Source organism: Streptopelia decaocto (genome assembly GCF_964273445.1).
Source record: "Streptopelia decaocto genome assembly, chromosome: 7".
NCBI classification, from domain to species: Eukaryota; Metazoa; Chordata; class Aves; order Columbiformes; family Columbidae; genus Streptopelia; species Streptopelia decaocto.
The window spans coordinates 57,037,220-57,056,937 of NC_138661.1; the positions used below are offsets into that span (position 1 = coordinate 57,037,220).

The window sequence follows — 19,718 nt, forward strand, 5'->3', positions numbered from 1 at the left end:
AGAGTTCTCTCTCCCCATGTTCTGTCACACAGTGAGGGAGCTGCTCTGCACGGAGCTGCCTTACCTGTCCCCCGAGGCAGCCAGCCTGGACGGGAACACAGGCAGCTCTTTCGCATTAGTCACGAGATAACTCATTTGTCAATGCAGGCAGACTAGACCACATCTGGATGAATGACCCGGCAATAAGTTTTGATGGTGTCTACAGGTTAACACAGAGCTGAAGGGCACTGGTTTGGGTTTTTACTTCTATTAGGAGTGGAGAGCTACAATAGCAGAAGGATTGAAATTATACAAATTAAGTTAAAATCATATTGTTACACGTCAGGTAACAGCAAGCAAAAGGCACTACAGTTGCATTCTCTAAATGAGAAGAAAGTACTGCACAGGCAATGCCTCTCTGAAGATAATACTTCTCCCTATACAGACAGGTTTTTCTCCTGACATGAGATCACCGTTGAAATGAAAAATTCCCTGTGGAAAGGGAAGGGAATAGAGCACTCCCAGGACAAACCAGCAGAGCAAACAACGGCCACTGCCACCCGCACTGCAGCAGTGACAGCAGTGCAGTGCTGCTTAACCCCAACGCCACCCACATCCGCACATGCTTTCAGTTAAGAATTCTGAAGGTCTCAACTCCGAAGGCAAAATATTTCTAGTCCTCTGCCTAGGCCACAACCACATAATCCTTTCTTCAAAGGAAACAAAGTCTTTCAGCTGGGTTTATTAACATGGGCCAATAATTAATTTCACTTAAAAATAAATAAATATATTTGCTGTAAAACTGAATTAATTTGGCTTGACTAGGACTGACTTTGGAAGTGACTGCACATCTCAGTTTAAGGCTGGAACACAGACATGAAATCTTTCTTTAAGACTTGCAGTGATAAAACACAAGAACTGGATGGGCACATGAAGTTGCAGAGCACAGACATGCATGCATGATGGGGACAGGTAACCAACCCAAAACTGTACCTCTCCTAGTAACCAACCCAAGTAATATTTCTCCTACCACAGCCCAGCTTTGCTGTGTTCTGTCATGCAGAACAGCAGAAGACCGCTGCTGTTAAACGGGAGAGGTTGTGTTTGCTTACACAAATGCAGTGATTATTTACCAGGTTTCCAAACAAAAGAATCAGGGTGGAACACCGTTCCAGGACTGTGCTGGCTCTGCTAACACCGCCAGTCAGTCCTCCACAGCCTCGCACCTCCTGCAGCCCTCTGTAACCCCAAAAAGAAAGCAACAAGCACAAAGCATGTGCAAAGACCCATTGTTCCAGAAGGGGAGCATCTGGCCTCTCCTCTGCCTGGCTGATGATGGCTACGCAGAATCTGAGGCCCCGTGCAAGCAGGTCCAGCTCTGGCCTCTGGTTTAGCCAGCAGCAGGTGAATGCATCAGCATGAGGAGCCTCCCTTTGAATTTCCAGCTGTGATTTTACCCACAACTAACAACAGCGAATAATCCTGGACTCATGATAAAGCTGGACATAACACTACCACACAGTCATGCTTAGATAGGAAACATAAGTAATTTTTTTATTTGATATTTAAAGAATTATAAACAATTCACCTGAAACACTCCTTAGGCACCTCTAGAGTTAGTCCAGCTAATAATTTGGTTTATGTGGCACATCTCCATTGCCTTCACTGGAGCTAAGCTAGCTCTTACCAATTAAAATTCTGTCCAATTAGCTTAAATTCTGAAGAAGGTGTGAGCCACAAAGCCAGTGCAAACATATCCCAGTACATGTTGGAACAACGGGGCTGACAAATTGTCAGTGACAGCAGGAATGGCCTCACACACTGCTGGGAGATAAAAACCAAAGCCGGTATTTAGAGGTTTGTGGGTACCCAGCTCAGTCCTTCCCAGGCAAGGAGAAAGAGGCAACTCAGAGATCAGATTTCAGTCTGAACAAGCATTCAAAGGCTCAGCTAAAAGTACGTAGAAAGGAGAAGTTTTATGAATGTTACTAGGCTAGGAACTTAACAACCTGTAACTCCGTGCTCACAGCAATTTGAAGATGGAATACTTTGCTAGCCCAAATTTCTGATGCCTTGCCACACAACCCATTGACATCAGCACCCTCAGTTTAATGACACCCTCGTGTCATTAAATCATGACTGCTCAGCTGGAGAACACTGTCCAACCCCATGAGGACGACCCCTTTCCTGTGCACATTGGGTGGAAAGACAACAGCCCACATCACAAAATCCAATCCACACCAAAGCTCACGTGATTCTGGTGACATAGTTTTCCTCAGACACAATAGTCCTTTTGCACAACTGGAACCAGGATCGGTTTCTCCTTTGACTGTCTTCCTAAGTCAAGCCCAGAGACATAAAACTAAAAAGATATTGGTTCTAGCGCATCATAGCAATCTCTCTATATATCCTGCTAAAGTTACCACACTAGTAAAATACTTGCTCGCAGCAAACTTGATTTTTGTTCACTGTAAATAGTACACAAATGTGCTTAAGCTTTCAAAAGCTCTCTTCTAAGTCTTGATTTGTGAAACTCATATGCATACATTTTAAATGTACAGGATAGACTTTGCACTGTTCTGTAACAAGTTAGAAGACAATCACCTTTACTTGCTTTTCAAGAAATTGAGAATAACTTATGATATTATTCTGAGATATCTGGTAAAGTGCATGTATTGCTTAATTAATCAAAATATCTTCCTAGTATTGTCTACATTAAGTACTCCATTTACAAAAATACATATTAATGTGTTTAATTTTTTTTTCCAGATTAACAGAAATTTAGCCAATAGCTATTAACTGAGGAAGTACATCAAATCATTGTTTCTGTACCCCTGTTGCAGGGATATATTCTGTGCTTACAGCAGAAGGATACTGTTCATATTTTTAAATAATTTTAATTAGGTAATTTATTTTAAAATCCTATCCTAAAGTAAAAATATTTCTTACAATATTTATTATATTTATTCTGTTTCTTATTCCTACAGGGCCTGTATTGGGGCAACACTGCCTGGCAGGAGCACAGTTCTACTGTTTTCAGCTCTGCATCCAGCTCACAAGGTGGGACTCATATGTCAGACACAGCCTGCACCACAGAAAATGATGGAGGTAAAGGAAAACTATAACACTTACTGACAAAGAACATTGGAAAAAGGCTGTATGTCCAAATTCTGAAATGGCTTATGCCTCATGCAATACCCTCAGATAAAATACTGTAAATCAATGTAAATCAAATACTTCCTGTACTCCAGTAGTAACTGCAGGAGGTGAGAAGGCTCAAGTTAAGTGTATAAAACATGTTGAGAACCCAATTTAAGAGATGGCATACTAGCCAGAAGTGAAAGCATTAGGTATTATTTGCAGCAGTTATGTAGCCACACTTACTCTAAATCTTTTTCAGGTCTGGAATGCTGCTTGTCACATCTAGCACCTCAAACTAAGTTACAATTTTAAGATGTAATGATACACTAATATGTAACATTTGTGTTCAGTATTTTTTTCAATTTTTTCCTATTAGACTGAACAGTCTGCAAGTTTGAAATCTATATTTTGTTAAATAGAGCATGGGCTCATAGACATAACTATAGGCACATTTTAATATGGTGTAAAGTTTAGGTGGTTTTAAGTCAGAGCTGATAGTTTCATTTCTACATTTAACTTTGCACTGGAGCAAACACAAGGTGAGGACAAATACTTTATAAATTAATGCATTAATTCGACCAAAGTTTCAGCATAAAACACAGACTCCAGATCAATTTAAATCATTTGCTAAGGGAAAGCAAGCCACATTGTGGGGAGAGAGCTACCAATACCACTACGCCTTTTCTTTGACTCCTATGCCTTTTCTTTTTCTGTTCTCTTAAGGTCTCCTCAGAGTTCCACTGATCCTCTTAAGTATGGTGCAATCAAACCAAGTAGTCATTTGATGCAAGAGACTCACACGTTAGCTGCAAGCGTGGTATGGGCTCCTTTATCTCCTGTTGAAGAGTTAATAAGATTGCACAGAGCTGTTTCCTGCAAGAATTGCTAAGAAGTCACTTTCAGCTACACATAAGGTGCTTTCCTAACCTCCTGTTCCTTGGCGTTCACCTCAGTGACTCATAAGGAAGGATTAAAGTTGTGTCCTTGAAGTTCCCCGAAAGCCAGAAAGTCTCATTTCGTAAGTATAGCAATTCCTTTGCAAACTCTCTCATGTTCACTTCCTATAATTGACTCTAGTTTCAAGCAATATCAGAATGTCCCCCCTGGCCTGAACAAAAGGGCATTCCCAGTCCAGGCTTGGACACTGGCCGTGACAGTTTGCAGATGCCTAGAGAAGAGAGTAAGAACAAGACAAGCATGAAGTGCAACTTAACCACCTTAGCACTGTTGACTCACATATTTTGCTTCCCTGGTTAAAGCCTTTGGTAGACCTTTCTTCCATGAATATGTCCAATTGCAACATCCTGCAGCAGTAAGTTCCATAGTTTAAAAACACGCTGCAGAGAAGTACCTTCTTTTCAACTGATTTCAACCTGTTGTGTTCTAGTTTGATTTGATTCATATTAGTTTTTATATGGAAAGATGGGGTTTTTTTCCTATTTACTATCTCTGTTCCATATATCAATTCAGAGACTTCTATTACTACTCCTTTCCCCCTAATTTTTTCATTTCCAGGATGAAGAGACGCAGTCAATCTAATTCTTGCCTTATAGTGAAAATGTTCCATACTTTTGACCACCTTTGTTTCTTTCTACAGTTTTCCTATTTGGAGCACAGTGAAGTTTGTCTCATTTAAGACACACAAAAATCTCCTTTTGTAACTTCAGATAACTTCAGAAAGAATGCATTAGTGTGGATTTTTATTTCAATTGCTTCACTTTCTTCAGATCCAGAGGTTTTCCCCTCCTGTGCTCACAGCAGAAACCTGTGAGTCCCACAACCTGTTTCTCAGATGAGACTCACTGTTATCCTCCCAAATAACATCCTCACTCTGCTCTCGGCCTCTCCCTCATTTCCTAAACTGCCTTTAGCACAGCTCTGGTGGAAAAATGGCTCTGGTGCCTCACAGCAGTGGGTGCACACTCCAGAGAGGACCAAGTGAGTTTTAGTCACTGCAAAGCATGTGGTTGTATAGATGCTTACTTGTAGGCACCTCCTTTCCACCAAAGATTTTTATGATTAAAATTTAAATCCATGATCTACAAGGGTCTGATTCACAGCCAAAGTAATTAGAAAGACTTCTATAGACTTTAATGGCCTTTGCTTCTGACCCATAAGGAATCACAAAAGGTTGAACCAGATGGTGACACTATATGACTGAAACACACCTTGTGTCTTAGAATCATAAAATCATTTACATTGGAAAAGACCTTTATGATCAAGTCCAACCTAACAGCCTCACAACAATAAACATCACCAAAACTAGGACTGTCAAGAAAATAACAGTAAAAAGATGGTTTAGCTACTAGTTATGCCAGTATCAGCACTTACTGAAACTCTACTCCCACAAATTATAGGGAAAGCATCATTTGCAGATTTCCCCATCTCCAGTCAAATCCCATACTAAACAGAGACAATGGCTGTTCAGTTTAAGTGAATCTTTGAGCATGTTTGCAATAAATCCTGCAAGCCTTAAACTTTTATTATGCCAGCTCTTACTCCACTGATTTACAGTATGACTAAAATGAGGAATCCTCATGGTTGACTCAAATAACATCCTCTTACAGAGTTTCAAAAAGACAGGTGAAGATTATAGAAGGCAAAATAATGGATGGACAACTGGTGCATGACAACTTATTCATCTCCTCACTTGTCACACAAGTGCAGCTCAAAGATTTCCCTTAGCTTCAGGTCTATACTTGTTCTTACAAAACCTTTTCCTGACAAATTCTAATCAAAACAGATGATGATGATAGGGAAAGACAGTTTATTTGATAGTTATTATCCAATAATTTAGTATCCCACCATACTTTATAAACTAGTCAGAATGGAAAAGATTTTTTTAAAAATATATTAGGTCCAAAGTTTGCTAAAGCCTAGACCCAAGTTCCCAGCACCAATCTGACTGCACTGATGGAAGGATGAAAAACAACTTGAGGATGCCAGATATCACTAAGGATCTGGTTTTAATATTTACATACAAATATCTCTCTAGAAATTCCTCTAGCTGCCCTCCATGCCCCAATTAATTTTCTGTTTTTACTTTTTGGACTGAGATGCCAAACACACAGACTAAAACTGGGAAGCTTACAAGGATATCGAGTCCATTTCTGCTGAGCTTTAACACAGCATAATATACCTAATAAAAGACTCTAGAATGGCTGCTGGTTACCTATCTCTTTAGTTGACTGCACAATTTAAAAAGTGAAAGGAGAACAGCACCAGGAGGAAGAAAGGTAAATCAACCTAATGAAGGATTTAGACAGGGGAAAGGTGTGACAATGCCACAAAGTGGGTCACTAGCAGAGACTGGACTAGGGTCAGGGTTCTACCTAAGGCTCTTTATTAGTAATTCACCACTACTTTGTAGGCCAACCCATCCCCTCGTAATCACGATGAGGTCATTTAATCTAACCCAGGAAAATTGCCTGGGATTATTTGCTTCAATAATATGTGTAGATAAGTGGGAAGGTGTGGCAGAGAGCTGAAAGAGAGAAATAAGTTATTTGATACAGACGAAAATGCAGAGGCAGCCATATGTGCATGAAATATGGAAAGACAACCAAAACAGAACAAACCCAGAGTGTTTAAATGCAGAACAGAGATGTGTCATTCAAACAATGTTTTCCTTTAAATAATTAAAAATAAATAAATAAATAAATAAACTGGAAAAAAAAAAAATCTCTTCTATTGCTTCCATCCTGAAAATCTCAGATTTTCCCTTTTCCATTGTTTGTGCTTGGAAAAGTTCAGAACACAAGCACAGGTATGCCAAACCAAGCCAGTATTCAATATCACTTTCAAGTGAACCTGCAGGTTACTGCTAGCATCAAAGCCAACTCTCCTCAATTTCTTTGTCTGAACCTCCCCAGCTAATGCCAGCTATTCTACCCGGCAGTTACCAATACAGCAACATTTTGCCTCCAACATTTCATTTTTCAAGTGGATAAAATCAAACAACGGTTCTGTGATCTACTCACCTGGATCACAGTCTTTACTAATGTATTTGAAACAGCAAAGTTCTCCCAGTGTATTCTTCCTGTGCACATAGTGCGCTGCTGTGAGCTAGGAGCAACCCTGGCACAGCTTCTCAGGTGTGGTGCCCTGAGTCAGGTATGGCCAGAACAGATGCCACCTGGCCTGGCCAAAGTGATCGGAACATTTCATTGACATTGGTTCAACCCACGCTCCTATCCCAAAGTGTCCAACAAATAAATGGGACCTCCACTGCTTTTTTTTGCTCCACAACATTCATTTCTGGGCACAGATCCATTTTACTGCAGCCTACTTAATGCCTCGCAGAGTTACTTGGTGAACTTTGTAAGACAAAGAGCATCTTCCTTGTTTCTATGTCCAATACCTTACACAAAGGCATTACTGCAGTACAGAGACTCTATAGAGTCAATGCAAGTTATTTGCACATTCCTCCCCTGTGCTTGTTTATAACGGGGTCTTGTTTTGAGCCAAATCACAAGAAAAGTGAAGACTCTGGCATCTTATTGTGTACAGTAGTGTAAAACAGCCCCTCAAAACACAAGAGGACCATGTAGCCATGGAAGAATCCCCTGGAGAGCTGGACAGAATGCTACAGCAAGGACAAAGAGATATGCCAACAGACACCATGCATTTGAAGAGAGACACTGCACAGTTTGGGTGGCTTTCTGTTCACCTCACTAAGATGACATCCAACACCCAGAGCTTTGCTCCTGTGTTCAACCGGTTAATTCATAAAGGTTCTTTAATCCAATGGCTGCCTAAACTTTCCCAGCCAAAGCATACCGAGGCTGCCCTAGTGGGACTGCAGATTTAAGTGAGGGGTTTGCAATTGTCAGTCCCAGAATGAGAACAGCTCCTGTGCTTGTCCTATGCGAAGGCTACAGGCTAAATCAATCAGGATTACTTTCCAAGGGCTGGGGCTGAAAACTAGACTCCTTCTGACATGGATATGCAAGCTTGTTGGTGGCTGGTGAGTTGTTTACTTGCATACAAAAGCAATATTCCAAAGCAGAGCTGCCCAAAGAAAAGTTCTTGTCCTCAAAACACAGCCTTTGATCAGTGTAAACTGAAGGGCAAGGGAGCAATAACTGACTCTACCCTTGTTGCCATTTCACTGTACTAGTTCATGAGTGAGAGGTATCTGTTATCTACAGGATAGTGTTTCTTAGCCACAAGTAAACACGCACAAACTTGCAAGTGCACTTTGTTGTCTGGTTTAGTCTAAACAGACTGATTCCCTCTGGATTGCCATGCCTGGGGACTCCAGGTGTCCTTGGCTACACTTTTGCCCTAGCTGTGAATGATAAAGTTCATCTATTTTGTAAATTACTTAAATGCTACAGAAAGGAGGACAAATAAGTAAAACAACAGAGATAAGCCCTGTACTTTACGTTCAGCCCTTTCACACTTGCTGCCTGACCTGCAACAGGAAGCAGTCTCTGTCCACTGCCTATCAAGGCAGATACAGCAGAAAAAATGTGACAGAAACCAATACAAAATACAAACTGGAGATTGGCAATGGAGAAAAGCTTACACACAGTCATATAGCCAAGAAACTTAGTCCAAACCTCCTGAGGCGTACACAGTGCCTTCCACAGAAGTCCTTCCTTGCCATCACTTTCATCAAAACCAGCCAGCAAACACAATGGCTCAAGAGAAATATGCCAGAAGCAGACCTTTTCTCATACTTCGGTTCCTCCAATCCCTACAAAAACTTCTCTCAGTCCGGAAAAGATCTTTCTGTGTCAGAACAGAGGTCACCTACCTTTGAACAAAGATTTTGTCCCAAACACAGACAAACCGTTCTCTTACTCTACATAGCTTGCAGCTCACCGCTTACCTATCCAGGGTGTCCTGAGGCACTTTACTCCCTCCAGCTCTGCTGTTGACACTGGCATTCTTGTTGGCAGTCATTTCTGCTTTCTAGAAATGTGGATATCTGTGAGAAGAAAAGTCAGTTAATTTTCAACAAGCTCAAATGACAATTAACCTTCAAGACTGCTAGAAGTACTATGCTGCATAAAAGCAGAGTCCATGAAATGCAGTCTAGTTATGATCCTGAATATCTAAACCCTACCTCTCTGCTGCTGCTCTTTTACATTCATAGCCAAGTTTATCAGAGCCCAGTGTTATAAAGGGAAATATCTTATGGGAATTAGGTGTGTGCTTCAGTTTCTGGCATCTCTGATGAACACAGCTTAATACCAAGTTCACAGGTTTGGGGTGATTCTTCCATCCATCAGTGTACAAGGAGAACCCAGTAAGTGTGATGCTTGCAAATACCATAGTAATGACTGGAATTTTGGCCACACAAAAGCTATTCCGAGGAACTAAAAAACTTTTCTCAATTTTAAAATGCAGCTCTATTACAGAAATATTTTCTAATATTATATTCAATAGCAAATATCTTGAATATAATTTTCAAATCTGCTTGTGGTATGAAAATATCTACAGATGGTTTTCTCTATTAACTACAAGATTCTTTAAGTAAAACTATCTTAGGAAACTTTTAAGACCTTAGGTAAGATAAAGAATCATTAATAATATCTAGGTGTTTCCTAGTAATTTGGTAACAACCCAAAAGCTGTATATTAAATTTCAATTGTGGTAAAAGCCCTATATGTCTAGTTAAGTGCCCCAAAGATGGGCCTTACTTCTGTAATGCTACCGTGACTTAATTTGCCTTCATCCCATTATCTTAATAGCAATGTCATGTTGAGGCTGAACGGAGAATATAGTGATACAAATACAGGCCAGGATCTAATCCCAAAGATGTAAAAGTAGTAACCGATAACATCATACCCGTCTAGTGACTATACCCCATGTTTCTCTGGTGTAGAGCACAGCTCTTTGTGGCAATTTCCTCTGTCACTGTAATCACTTGAGAAATATTTTGCAAAATGAGGGAGAAAATGTACTTTCATGTCATGATAAGGTTTCTAACGTGCCAGCAGAATCCTTTGTGACAGAAACAGAACAGTACTTATTCCACCTGATGCTAGAGGAGTTATTTATCAAGGGTTCTGTGGCTCTGCTGGCATGTGCTCTGGGTGGTTTCCAAGATACTGCTTAGTTTATAGGCTAAAATATCTACCATGGTTTGCAGCACTGCCCCCCGGGGTCTGACCAGAACTACCAATTTTTATGACCATTAATGGCACAGCTAATGCAAAAATAAGGAGTATTACAAATGTCTTGTTCACTCAAACCCACATTAAGTCCCGACTGCTTGAGAAGCCAACTGTAATGTGATGCTGAAAAGTAAGCTGGGTACTGACAACATACAAAATCCTTGTACTAACAGACTCATCGTGGTGAAGAGGATGTTCTCTAAACCACTGAATTCCAAATGATTCTGCCATAAATAAGGTCAGAAAATCTACAGATTGCAGCTCAGGAGGCAGATTCAGTCATGCTGACCACAGAATCCAGGTCCACTTGTCCTTCTCCAATTGCCTTGTATCAATTTTCCCAGATTAAGTGGAGACTTTTTTCTCAGTTGGTAACATTTTTTCTGCACTGAAGCTCCCCAGATTCCTCCAGTGTCTCGCTGTTATTATTAGTGTTACATTATCAAGATAACAGACTGCTAAAGAACTGCCTGTTCCGACTGGAAAAGGGTTTGCTTGGGAAAAGAAAGGAAACCCGCTGATGCTGGCCAAGCTTTCTAGGACTGTACATTCCACAGGGAGCCAGCAGCTTTTTAAATGTTTTCCACTCACCAGTTCAATATTTTTACTATGTTAAATATGTCTAAATCACTTATTAAAGTGAGAAAATAAGAGATACAACTGTGGCATAAGGTGAAAAACAACTGTTAGCATGTATGTGCTACATTCATTTTCCAATATTTGCTTTTCTCTTCAAGAACAAAATAAGCTGAAGGGACCCTCAAAAATATGGGATACTGACTTAGCACATAAAAATAAAGTGTGCTTTTATGTTGTTGTTTTCTGAGAGTCCGCTTTTCCCATACCAAAAACCCAATTAAAAAAAAAAAAAAGGTGTATATAATTGTACATCAAAATTTAATAACAATCACGATGGTCAATATTTTTTGAAGTGATTATTTAAACCTCCCCTTTCAAAGCCACCTTAGGTGTCAAATAGATCAAACTGGTTTGTTTTCAGCAAAAGAGGAACTGCGTTCTAAAACACAATTTCACAAGATGTGTCAAATTTGATGATGTGTGTTTCCTCCCATGCAGTTGAGACTCTGGTATATATGATGATATCAACTGACTTTCCTATGCATTTTTTCTCTAACATCTATTTCGCATTAATATTTACTGCAGGTGATGCTGGTATCATCCCACCATATGCAGAAAAAAATCCAAATAATGTGAACATGGCAGAAAAAAAAGCACCACACTAAAACAAAAACAGAGATGAAGACTAAACTAAATTTTATGGTCATGTAGCATGTTACTTCAGAGCCTTTGAATGAGTTTGACAGCCCTGCGAGTTTATATGAATCATTGTATGCTAAGAATCACATCCCTTGGGCTTGTGTGAGAGCATTTTCCATCACAGTATTTACAAATTATTCTTCACAAAGCAATGAAAACCAAAATGTCTCAAGTATTGTGACAAACTTAACAACAATTCCAAAAATAGTCATGTCACACAGATCCCACATTGCTTAGTTAACCATCTGACTACACTTTGCCTAAAAATGCAGAATTCTGTTTTGTCTGTAAGTGTAATGAGTTACTCTGAAACCCTTACTGAGCCATAATTTGTGCTTTACTCTAGACACGGTCTCACTAATTTCACTAGGACAACTCTCAAATTGGTAATTCAATGTACCCAGATGGGAGAATCCGGACCTTCTTCATTATTACATCCATTTTGTCTAAAACCTCCACAAACCATTTGGCGTGACCAAAGAGGAAAGAACAGGCAAACATAAAAAATGGTGTGATGGCAACATGGGATGTGCTGCTAGTACAAGGCCAGGTTCACCATCCTGACTGAAAATGGCTGCTGCAATGCAGATATTTCCTAACAGATTTTTATCATTGCAGGAACACCCAATGACAGAATATCCATTATGGAGCTTCTCCCTTCCCTTAAGGGTTTCCTTCCACTTCCAAAATAAAAGCATAGCCTGGAGTTTGTTTTATGGACAGACGAGGCACCGAAAACCATCACACTTTGTGCTAGTGTGGACCTTGTGACATCATTGAATCTTTATTTCCATTAACAGGTGTTAATAGGGGAGGTGTAAATCCTTTGCTACTCCCCACTACCAGTTAAAATTATTCTTAATTTTCTAAAGCATCCCAGCACTTTGGAAGAACCCACTCTCAGCCCCACTACAGTGCAAGCTGTTCCTCTAGCATTGAAAAGTCAGTTTAAAACATTAATAGGCTTTTCTGAGTGCTTTAAGGAAATCTTGCCCACATCTCAAGTGGTGTCGTATAGCTAAACTTTTGTTTATGGCTTAACTTTGTGGCAATTTGCCTATTCCCTTCCAGTAAAACAGGTAATTATGTAATTATGTCCTCCCAGAACAATGTCAGTTCTGATGAACTGGAAAGTCCAACAAAATCTTTAAAGATTTCTACCTGTGGAGACTCCAAAGAATGTTAGACCTGCTTTTATCAGGTATACCTGTTCTCTAAGCTGGGCCACTGTAAGTTCAGCCATGCAATACCATACAAACTACCATGAAGAGCTATATGATCTGTTCAGCAGGGGCATGGAGATATTCAGAAAGTATTAATTTAACTATTTAATCCCAAGTTTAGTCTTTACAGCACACAGATAGACTAAGTATGATCACATCAATAGGCTTCTTGCAAGATGCAAGAATTAACTAAATTCTTAATTAACTCCTAAAGACTGGAGAAACAGACCTTGTGCTGTCAGCAGTGTGTACATGCCTGAGCCATATAATGCTCGAGAGTAATCACTAAGTGAGAAAACAAGATCAAGCCATTCACACAGCTACATATATCCAAGTTCCTAATTGAGAGCAAGTGACAATGTTTGTGGATAACAGAGCCAAAGGATGAGGGTTTGACAAACTTCTCACCTTTATGACACCGCAAAAGGCACAGATTTTAACTGGCATTAACTTCGCAATCTCATCCGGTTTCCCTCCCTACAATCCACAGACAGCCTGGTTCAAACCAAGTAAATGAACAGTCTTCTCTGCTAGGCTGTCACAGCTAGGTGACAAGTTTACTTCCAGCACAAGCTCCCTAGGATAACCAACAGCAGAGCTGGACTTAGTTGTCATTGCAACCTTGTAATGCCAACACACTCTCTCAGCAATTAAGTCTCCACTGAACCAAAACTGATGCCACTAAGAAAATGATGTTGCAGCACTTACTGGAGGGGAAAGAAGTGACGCCCTCTGGTAACTGGCAGGTTAACTGGAGGGCTGCAGAGCCACGCAGGTAAAAAGCTGGCATGCTGCCTACAGCAAGGACAGCTCTCCACTCACCCCCCGCCCTCCTCTCCTACTTCTCTACCACCTAAAATACCTTTCCCTTCTGATATTCTTGCACTTGCCTATTTCACGCCTTCCTCGTTCTCTCTCCCTCCCCCTTCTTTACCTTCTTATTACTTCATTTCTCTTCCCTCGAGCTGTTTTTTTTCCCTTGAATTGAAAATGGGCAACACCTGGTGGAGAGAACACATTTCACTTGAAATGCACTGCTGTCCAAAACTCATGTCTAAATTGTGTTAAGAATCCAACACTGACCTCTTCTATTACCTTTAACACTGCTCGGGTAATCACAGCTTCAAAATGGAAGGAAAACAACATGAAAATCAAAGACATCAATGCTACTGTGCAGATTCATTTATCTTTCATGTAGTAATTTTCACTAATATTAGGGTGACCATGTTTCTCAGACTATGGAGGGTCCATTGTATTTGAAAAAAACTCTGAATATAATTATGGGAACTTTCTGGCACAGTGTTTGCTTTATCTTGCTTCAGTATTAAAAAGGACCAATAAGGTTTTGTTTGTTCTTTGCTCTCTTACATCACTGGAATTGCATCTCAGCTGAAGAATCTGGACTGAATCCAGGCTTTGGACTGAATCTTTCTCCCTTTCTGCATACGCGAAAGACATATTAATTTGTGCCACGTCTAGTACAGTCACCAATAGCTGCTTTTCCCCTAGCTAATAGCCTATACAAGACTTTCTTCCAATATAGCTAAATCACAGCAATTGCTGTACCAGCAGAGAAGTAACCTCACTGTGACTTCTACCTGCTCCTTTGTGCTACATGAGTGCTTAAAGAGCTCTTACTGAATACAACAAGTTCACATTTATTGACAAAACAAACTGGAATAAGCTGAAGGCTCCTTTAAAAGCGACTGCTGCCCAGGGAAGTGAGATGGAGACATTAACAAAAAATAAATGGCTGCTATTGAATCAGCAGTCAGTATTTCCCTGTGTGGGCTGAAGAACAGGTTTGCATTTTTAAAAATACATTGACTAGTTCAAGCTCAACTGTCTTGATTTGAGACATCGGGGCAGAAGGAGTTTACAATATTTAACAGGACAGTTTAGCTGGTATTATTAGGAGCTCAGAGGAAACTTAACTATACATTTTGGTGGAAGTGTGAACTCTCATGGCTTTAGCCAGTTATGAAACACACCCTCATCCTGCCATCAAAGCTGATGGCAATCTGAAATGCTACGGTTTTATTTTCTCATGCCTACGCCAGCCACGCATTCTCATCTCACCCCATCACTTATACAGCTATCTGGTTCAGCTAACTGATTCATCTGAAAACTAACCATTTTAGGTTGTTGTTGGAGGGGGGGCTTTTTGTTGTTTCTCTTTGTTTGTTCTTGTTTGTTTTGTTTTGTTTTGTTTTATTTTCCTTTCGGTGAGGCTGATTTTCAGCCATTCATTTGGGTTCTTCAAGACTGTCAGGAAAACATACCTTAAAAGTGCCTTCAAACTGTGTGTTACATAAAACTAAATTTGCGTGCTTTCTCTTTAAGAGAGAAATCTTTTTGATTGTGGACATGACTCTAAATGTTCCTACAGTGTATAAAATACAATTTTGCCCTTGCGAACACGCAAGCCATTTTTACTTTTAATTTTTTGAGAACAAAAAGGCAAAAAGAGTAAAAAACATTCACAAAGACATCTCTGATATGAACGCAGCAGAAACTAATATATTTGTTGTAACACAAGCTCTCAGATTTCATACAATCAAATTTGGTTTTAGATGCAAAGCATCTACATTACCCTCATGTGGCTTCAGCAAGGAAAATATGTGTGTGCCTCAGATCTGGCTCAGGCTTTACTACAGAAAAGTGACTTCTGGTTTCCTTCTGCTGCATTTGAGTGTCAGTCACAATCTGGTAAATCCTCTCTAAAAGCCCTATAATAAACTTAATGATTCACTGATTTGTTGAAAACCCTTAGTAATTGCATTTTGCAATAACGGCTTAGCACAAAACAATCATAGGCGTATATACGTTGGCCTTTGCAACAAACATTTCCATGAAGACCAGACATCGCTATGAAAACCGCCTACTTACAGACTGTGCCTAACATATATCAGTTCCTCGGTATTATCCTTCCTTTGCCTTTTCCCTTCATCCTTGGGATATTTGCATAAAAACACTCATTCATGTCTCAGGAGCCCACCTATTCCTGTTGCTTATTCCTCAATTAAGTCACAATCCTTTAATTACAACATCAATATCATTTGTACAATATCGAACTGTTTCTTGTGACACAAAATATATAGTTTTGCTAGGGATGACAGTAGATTAGCTTTAAGGAACCAAGGTTATTTTTCATTAATATTTCTTTGCATCACAAAGAATATGAGAAATGAGAAAATAGACTGGCCTTTGCTATTTCCCACAGGATGTCACCAGTCCCTAAAAACATGGCAATACAAAGCACAGTTCACTGCTCAGTACAGAGTGCCTGGGAGCAAAGGCTGCAGGGGAGACAGTGAATAAACCGAGCTGAAAGTCTAAGGGAGTCCTAAAAGGAACTTCCCTGTTGAGCTGACACTGAAGACTGAACCTTCCTCACCCCAAGGCTGGCTGACAAAGTCTGCTGGGCAGCTGAGCAGCATCCTGACTTCGCAAATACTGTAGGTTTTGATTCATTACAGCATCATGTGAGGCAAAACACGGGTCACAGCCATAGTACAGAGCACGCTGCTGTCCCCGGTGTTGTCAGCACAGCTCCCTTCCTTCCTGCCAGGCTCACGTGCCTCCACTCAGAGCACCACTACAGTGCAAACTGCAAAATTAGTAGAAGTTGTATGCCTCGTACAAGGTTTTAATACCTCATGATGGGAGGAAGGTGAATCTTAATGCAGCTGCACAGAGACTTTAGAGAGATGGATTCAGTCTTCATTTTGCCATACATTTCTTATGAGTCACTGGGTAAATGGCTCGAGTTATGCTGGTTGAGCTATTTCCTGACTATGTCTGTGTATGGACATCTTTTCTAGAAGCAATTTGTGCTATCCAATAAAGTCTGAAGTATGGAGAGTGGCCTAACAAGATCTCTATTACATTGTACTTTAAACCTGAATTAACTCTCCAGTGTAGATAAATTACCTTGATTTTCATTTCTCAATTCCTACTCCACAAAGCAGATACAAGTCAGAATTTGTCTGTATACAGAGGAGAATTCACAGCATCCTAAATGCTTCGTATGAACTCTGCATGCAGATGTTCGGGATGGTAACACACTTTCTGAATTAGCTTGTATAAGGGGATGCTTGGGAGTTAGAATTATCTCAGAGCAGGCAGTGAACTATAAATTAATAACCTGGCTTCCCACTGCATGCACAAACCGAACCTTGAGCTGCTTCTCCCACATCCTGAGACACAGCAATGAAGTTGACACTCACAAAGCATGAAGACCCTTGAAATAGCCTTTCATTGTGCAACCAACTATCTGTGACCACGTGGGAAACAATGACACTGAGAAAAGCACGGAGCTCTAAGGGTTTAAATGGCCAGTGTGGCCACTGTAGCCGGTGGCACTATTTTCAGAATGCCAGGAGACTACTTTTAGTATGCTTGTCTCAGACTCCGGCAGAGACACTCCTGAGAGCAGAGAGGAGGAAAGACAGCAACCCAAGGCCAGGATGGTCTGGGAGACACTTTGCTTCCAACTCTCACACAGACAAATGATCAGTGATGGAAGGGAGGGAAGAGGGACAAACAGATTTGTAGCTCGTCCTGGCTCTCCTCCCTTGAGGGAGTAAGCAGCAAGAAGAGGAAATGGTCTGGGGAAAAAAAAAGAAAAAAAAAATATAATAATAATAATAATAATAATAAAAAGGAAGATAGATCTGCAGAGGGAGGAAGAGAAAAATAAATTTTAAAAAATTTAAAAAGGAGGTCTTAGTGGGAAAGCAAACACAGCATCAATATGAGAAATAAAAAAACAAACAAGGACTGATGAAAATGTTATTCCCAAATCAGTGAGGCAGGTTAGGTCACTTGCCACACTGAGTATTCAGGTTCAAGCTTGCTTCGCTAGAAGATGAGGTGACCCTCAGTATGCTGGCCCTGGCTGTAAATGGAGAGAGAAACAAAGTGGTTGCATTGTTCGAGTCAGAGCAATGAAGCAAAAGCCCTTGATCAGCATCCAGTGTGTGTAACCGCTTTTCCCCGATGTTGAGTGGAAGGAAATGGGCAAGATGGTTAACAGGAGCAGAAGAAAATCTAAGATCATTTAAGGACCAAGTTTGTACAGAGATCCAAACAGTGCTGTGCTCCCAGAGAAGGCTGTAAGGAACACTAACTTCACTAAGTGAACACTAAGGAAAACTAACTTCAGAGGAAGGTGGCAAGCAGCGTCTGAAGAAGGATATGGAATGGATAGTCTAGTGGAAGGTGTCCCTGCCCATGGCAGGGAGGTTGGAGCTAGATGATCTTTAAGGTCCCTTCCAACCCAAACCATTCTGTGGTTGTATGATTCTATGCCTCATGACCGTCAGGAGGATTGATAAATAGAGGTCTTTAGTGGAGGTAACTGATGGCAACTACTGATGCTATACTGCACAAAGACCTTTGACTTTAATATGCACTAAAAGAAAACTAAATTCATCAGTATAAGTAGAAGGTAAGCTAACATTATCACAAAGTGTTGTTTTAAGTTTCAAGCTGCAATGGAAAATCTTTGATACCACTTCCTCAATAAGGTCAAGAAATGATATGTGGTGTTACTGTGAATCTCCTTCTGTTTAGATCAGTATGTTCTAATAACTGTGTTACTGTTCTGAGTCAGTATCTCCAAGAAGCAGGGCATGTCTGTGATAGCTCAGCTGCCAACGCGAGCGCTTCTAGTGAAGCAACTCTTAATTTGGATGGACTGACTCAATGTGATGATATAAAGCATCCTGGGAGGATGAGGAACTGCCTGGAGACTTCATGGACGTAAATAAAAAATATTAGCCAAAACTGTCTTGGCTTTTACAAAAAGATGAGAACAACCTTGAGTCTTTCTCTTTTGTTCTTGGCAGTTACCCAGGGAATCTGTAGAAAGGCACACAGAAGATCTTAATTCCCCTGTATCCAAAGTCCATCCAGAAGTGACCCTGAACGCAGGCATTATCAGCAGCAAATGGGATGGCAAGCAAGTCTATTGTTTGTATTAGGCATTTGTGCAAGAACCATTCAGGAGAGGTATCTGTTTACATTTAGAAATTATGTTCTTACACTTAAAACAACATCTGCAGGACACAGGAGCCTGAGCTGTGTTTCAGCTCCGACAAGGATTTCTTTTGTAGTCTTAGAAAAGCTCCATAGAGGCAAGACCATCAAATTCAGTGCCAGGGAGTAAAACTCATTGCCCACATTCTGGCATCTGGTTGAGTGGCCCATTTTCCCAGGGTTGCTCCTATTTTTTCTACTCCGGAAATCTATGGTTTGATCTCTCCAAATATCACTGCTCTACCAATGAACCATGAGTAACCTTATGACTTAGCTCACACACAAGCAGTGAGGACATGTTCTTTAGCAAGTTCAAGTTCTCCAGAAACATGGTGGGGTCCAGACATGTGGTTCTCACCAATGGTAAACACATCAGCATCAGAGACAAGCCATTCCTCACCAGATTCTGCTGACACCAAGCCCACCCTCTCCTATCTGCCGTGGCTGCCTTCTTGCAAACTGGGATCGCTCACGGCAACGAGCACCCGTTTTGTGCATGGTGGCTTTCTGATTCCGATTCCCTTCATCTGTATGAACCTCTTGCATATTGCCTCCCTCTCCTTCAAACTCTACATGTTCTAAGCCAAAGCAATAAAACCAAGCCCCCTGTGTTCCTAGGATGATGAGCCACAGCAGGGCACAAGCGGGCTGACCAGGAGGGTGCAATCCATGTCCCACCTGCCTAAGTTCCATCTTCCACCTCAGATGGCTGAACAAACAAAAGAACCATGGGACAGAAGTGTGGTGCCAGCAAAATGAGTGAACCTCAACCTTCCTCCTGGGCACACCGCTGAAACAGAGGAAGAACACTACAGCAGAAACAGGGAGGAGGGTGGGGACCGAACAAACATTGGTAGAGTTGAAGACTGGTAGAAAAAGGGTGAGATGAAGGATAGGTAACACAGTGTGTCAGAAGAACACAGGTGGG

The 19,718-nt window shown here is 40.7% G+C and overlaps 1 protein-coding gene across 1 annotated transcript in view; it reads right to left on the bottom strand.

Moving 5' to 3' along the window:
* The window catches only part of DENND2B (DENN domain containing 2B), a 174,583-nt gene that overhangs the window by 91,053 nt on the left and 63,812 nt on the right, over positions 1 to 19,718 (bottom strand). Inside the window, exon 3 of the mRNA XM_082059499.1 lies at positions 8,957 to 9,055. Within this exon, the coding sequence (XP_081915625.1) occupies positions 8,957 to 9,030 (74 nt within the window). The 5' untranslated portion in view covers positions 9,031 to 9,055. The remainder of the gene's footprint in view (positions 1 to 8,956; positions 9,056 to 19,718) is intronic.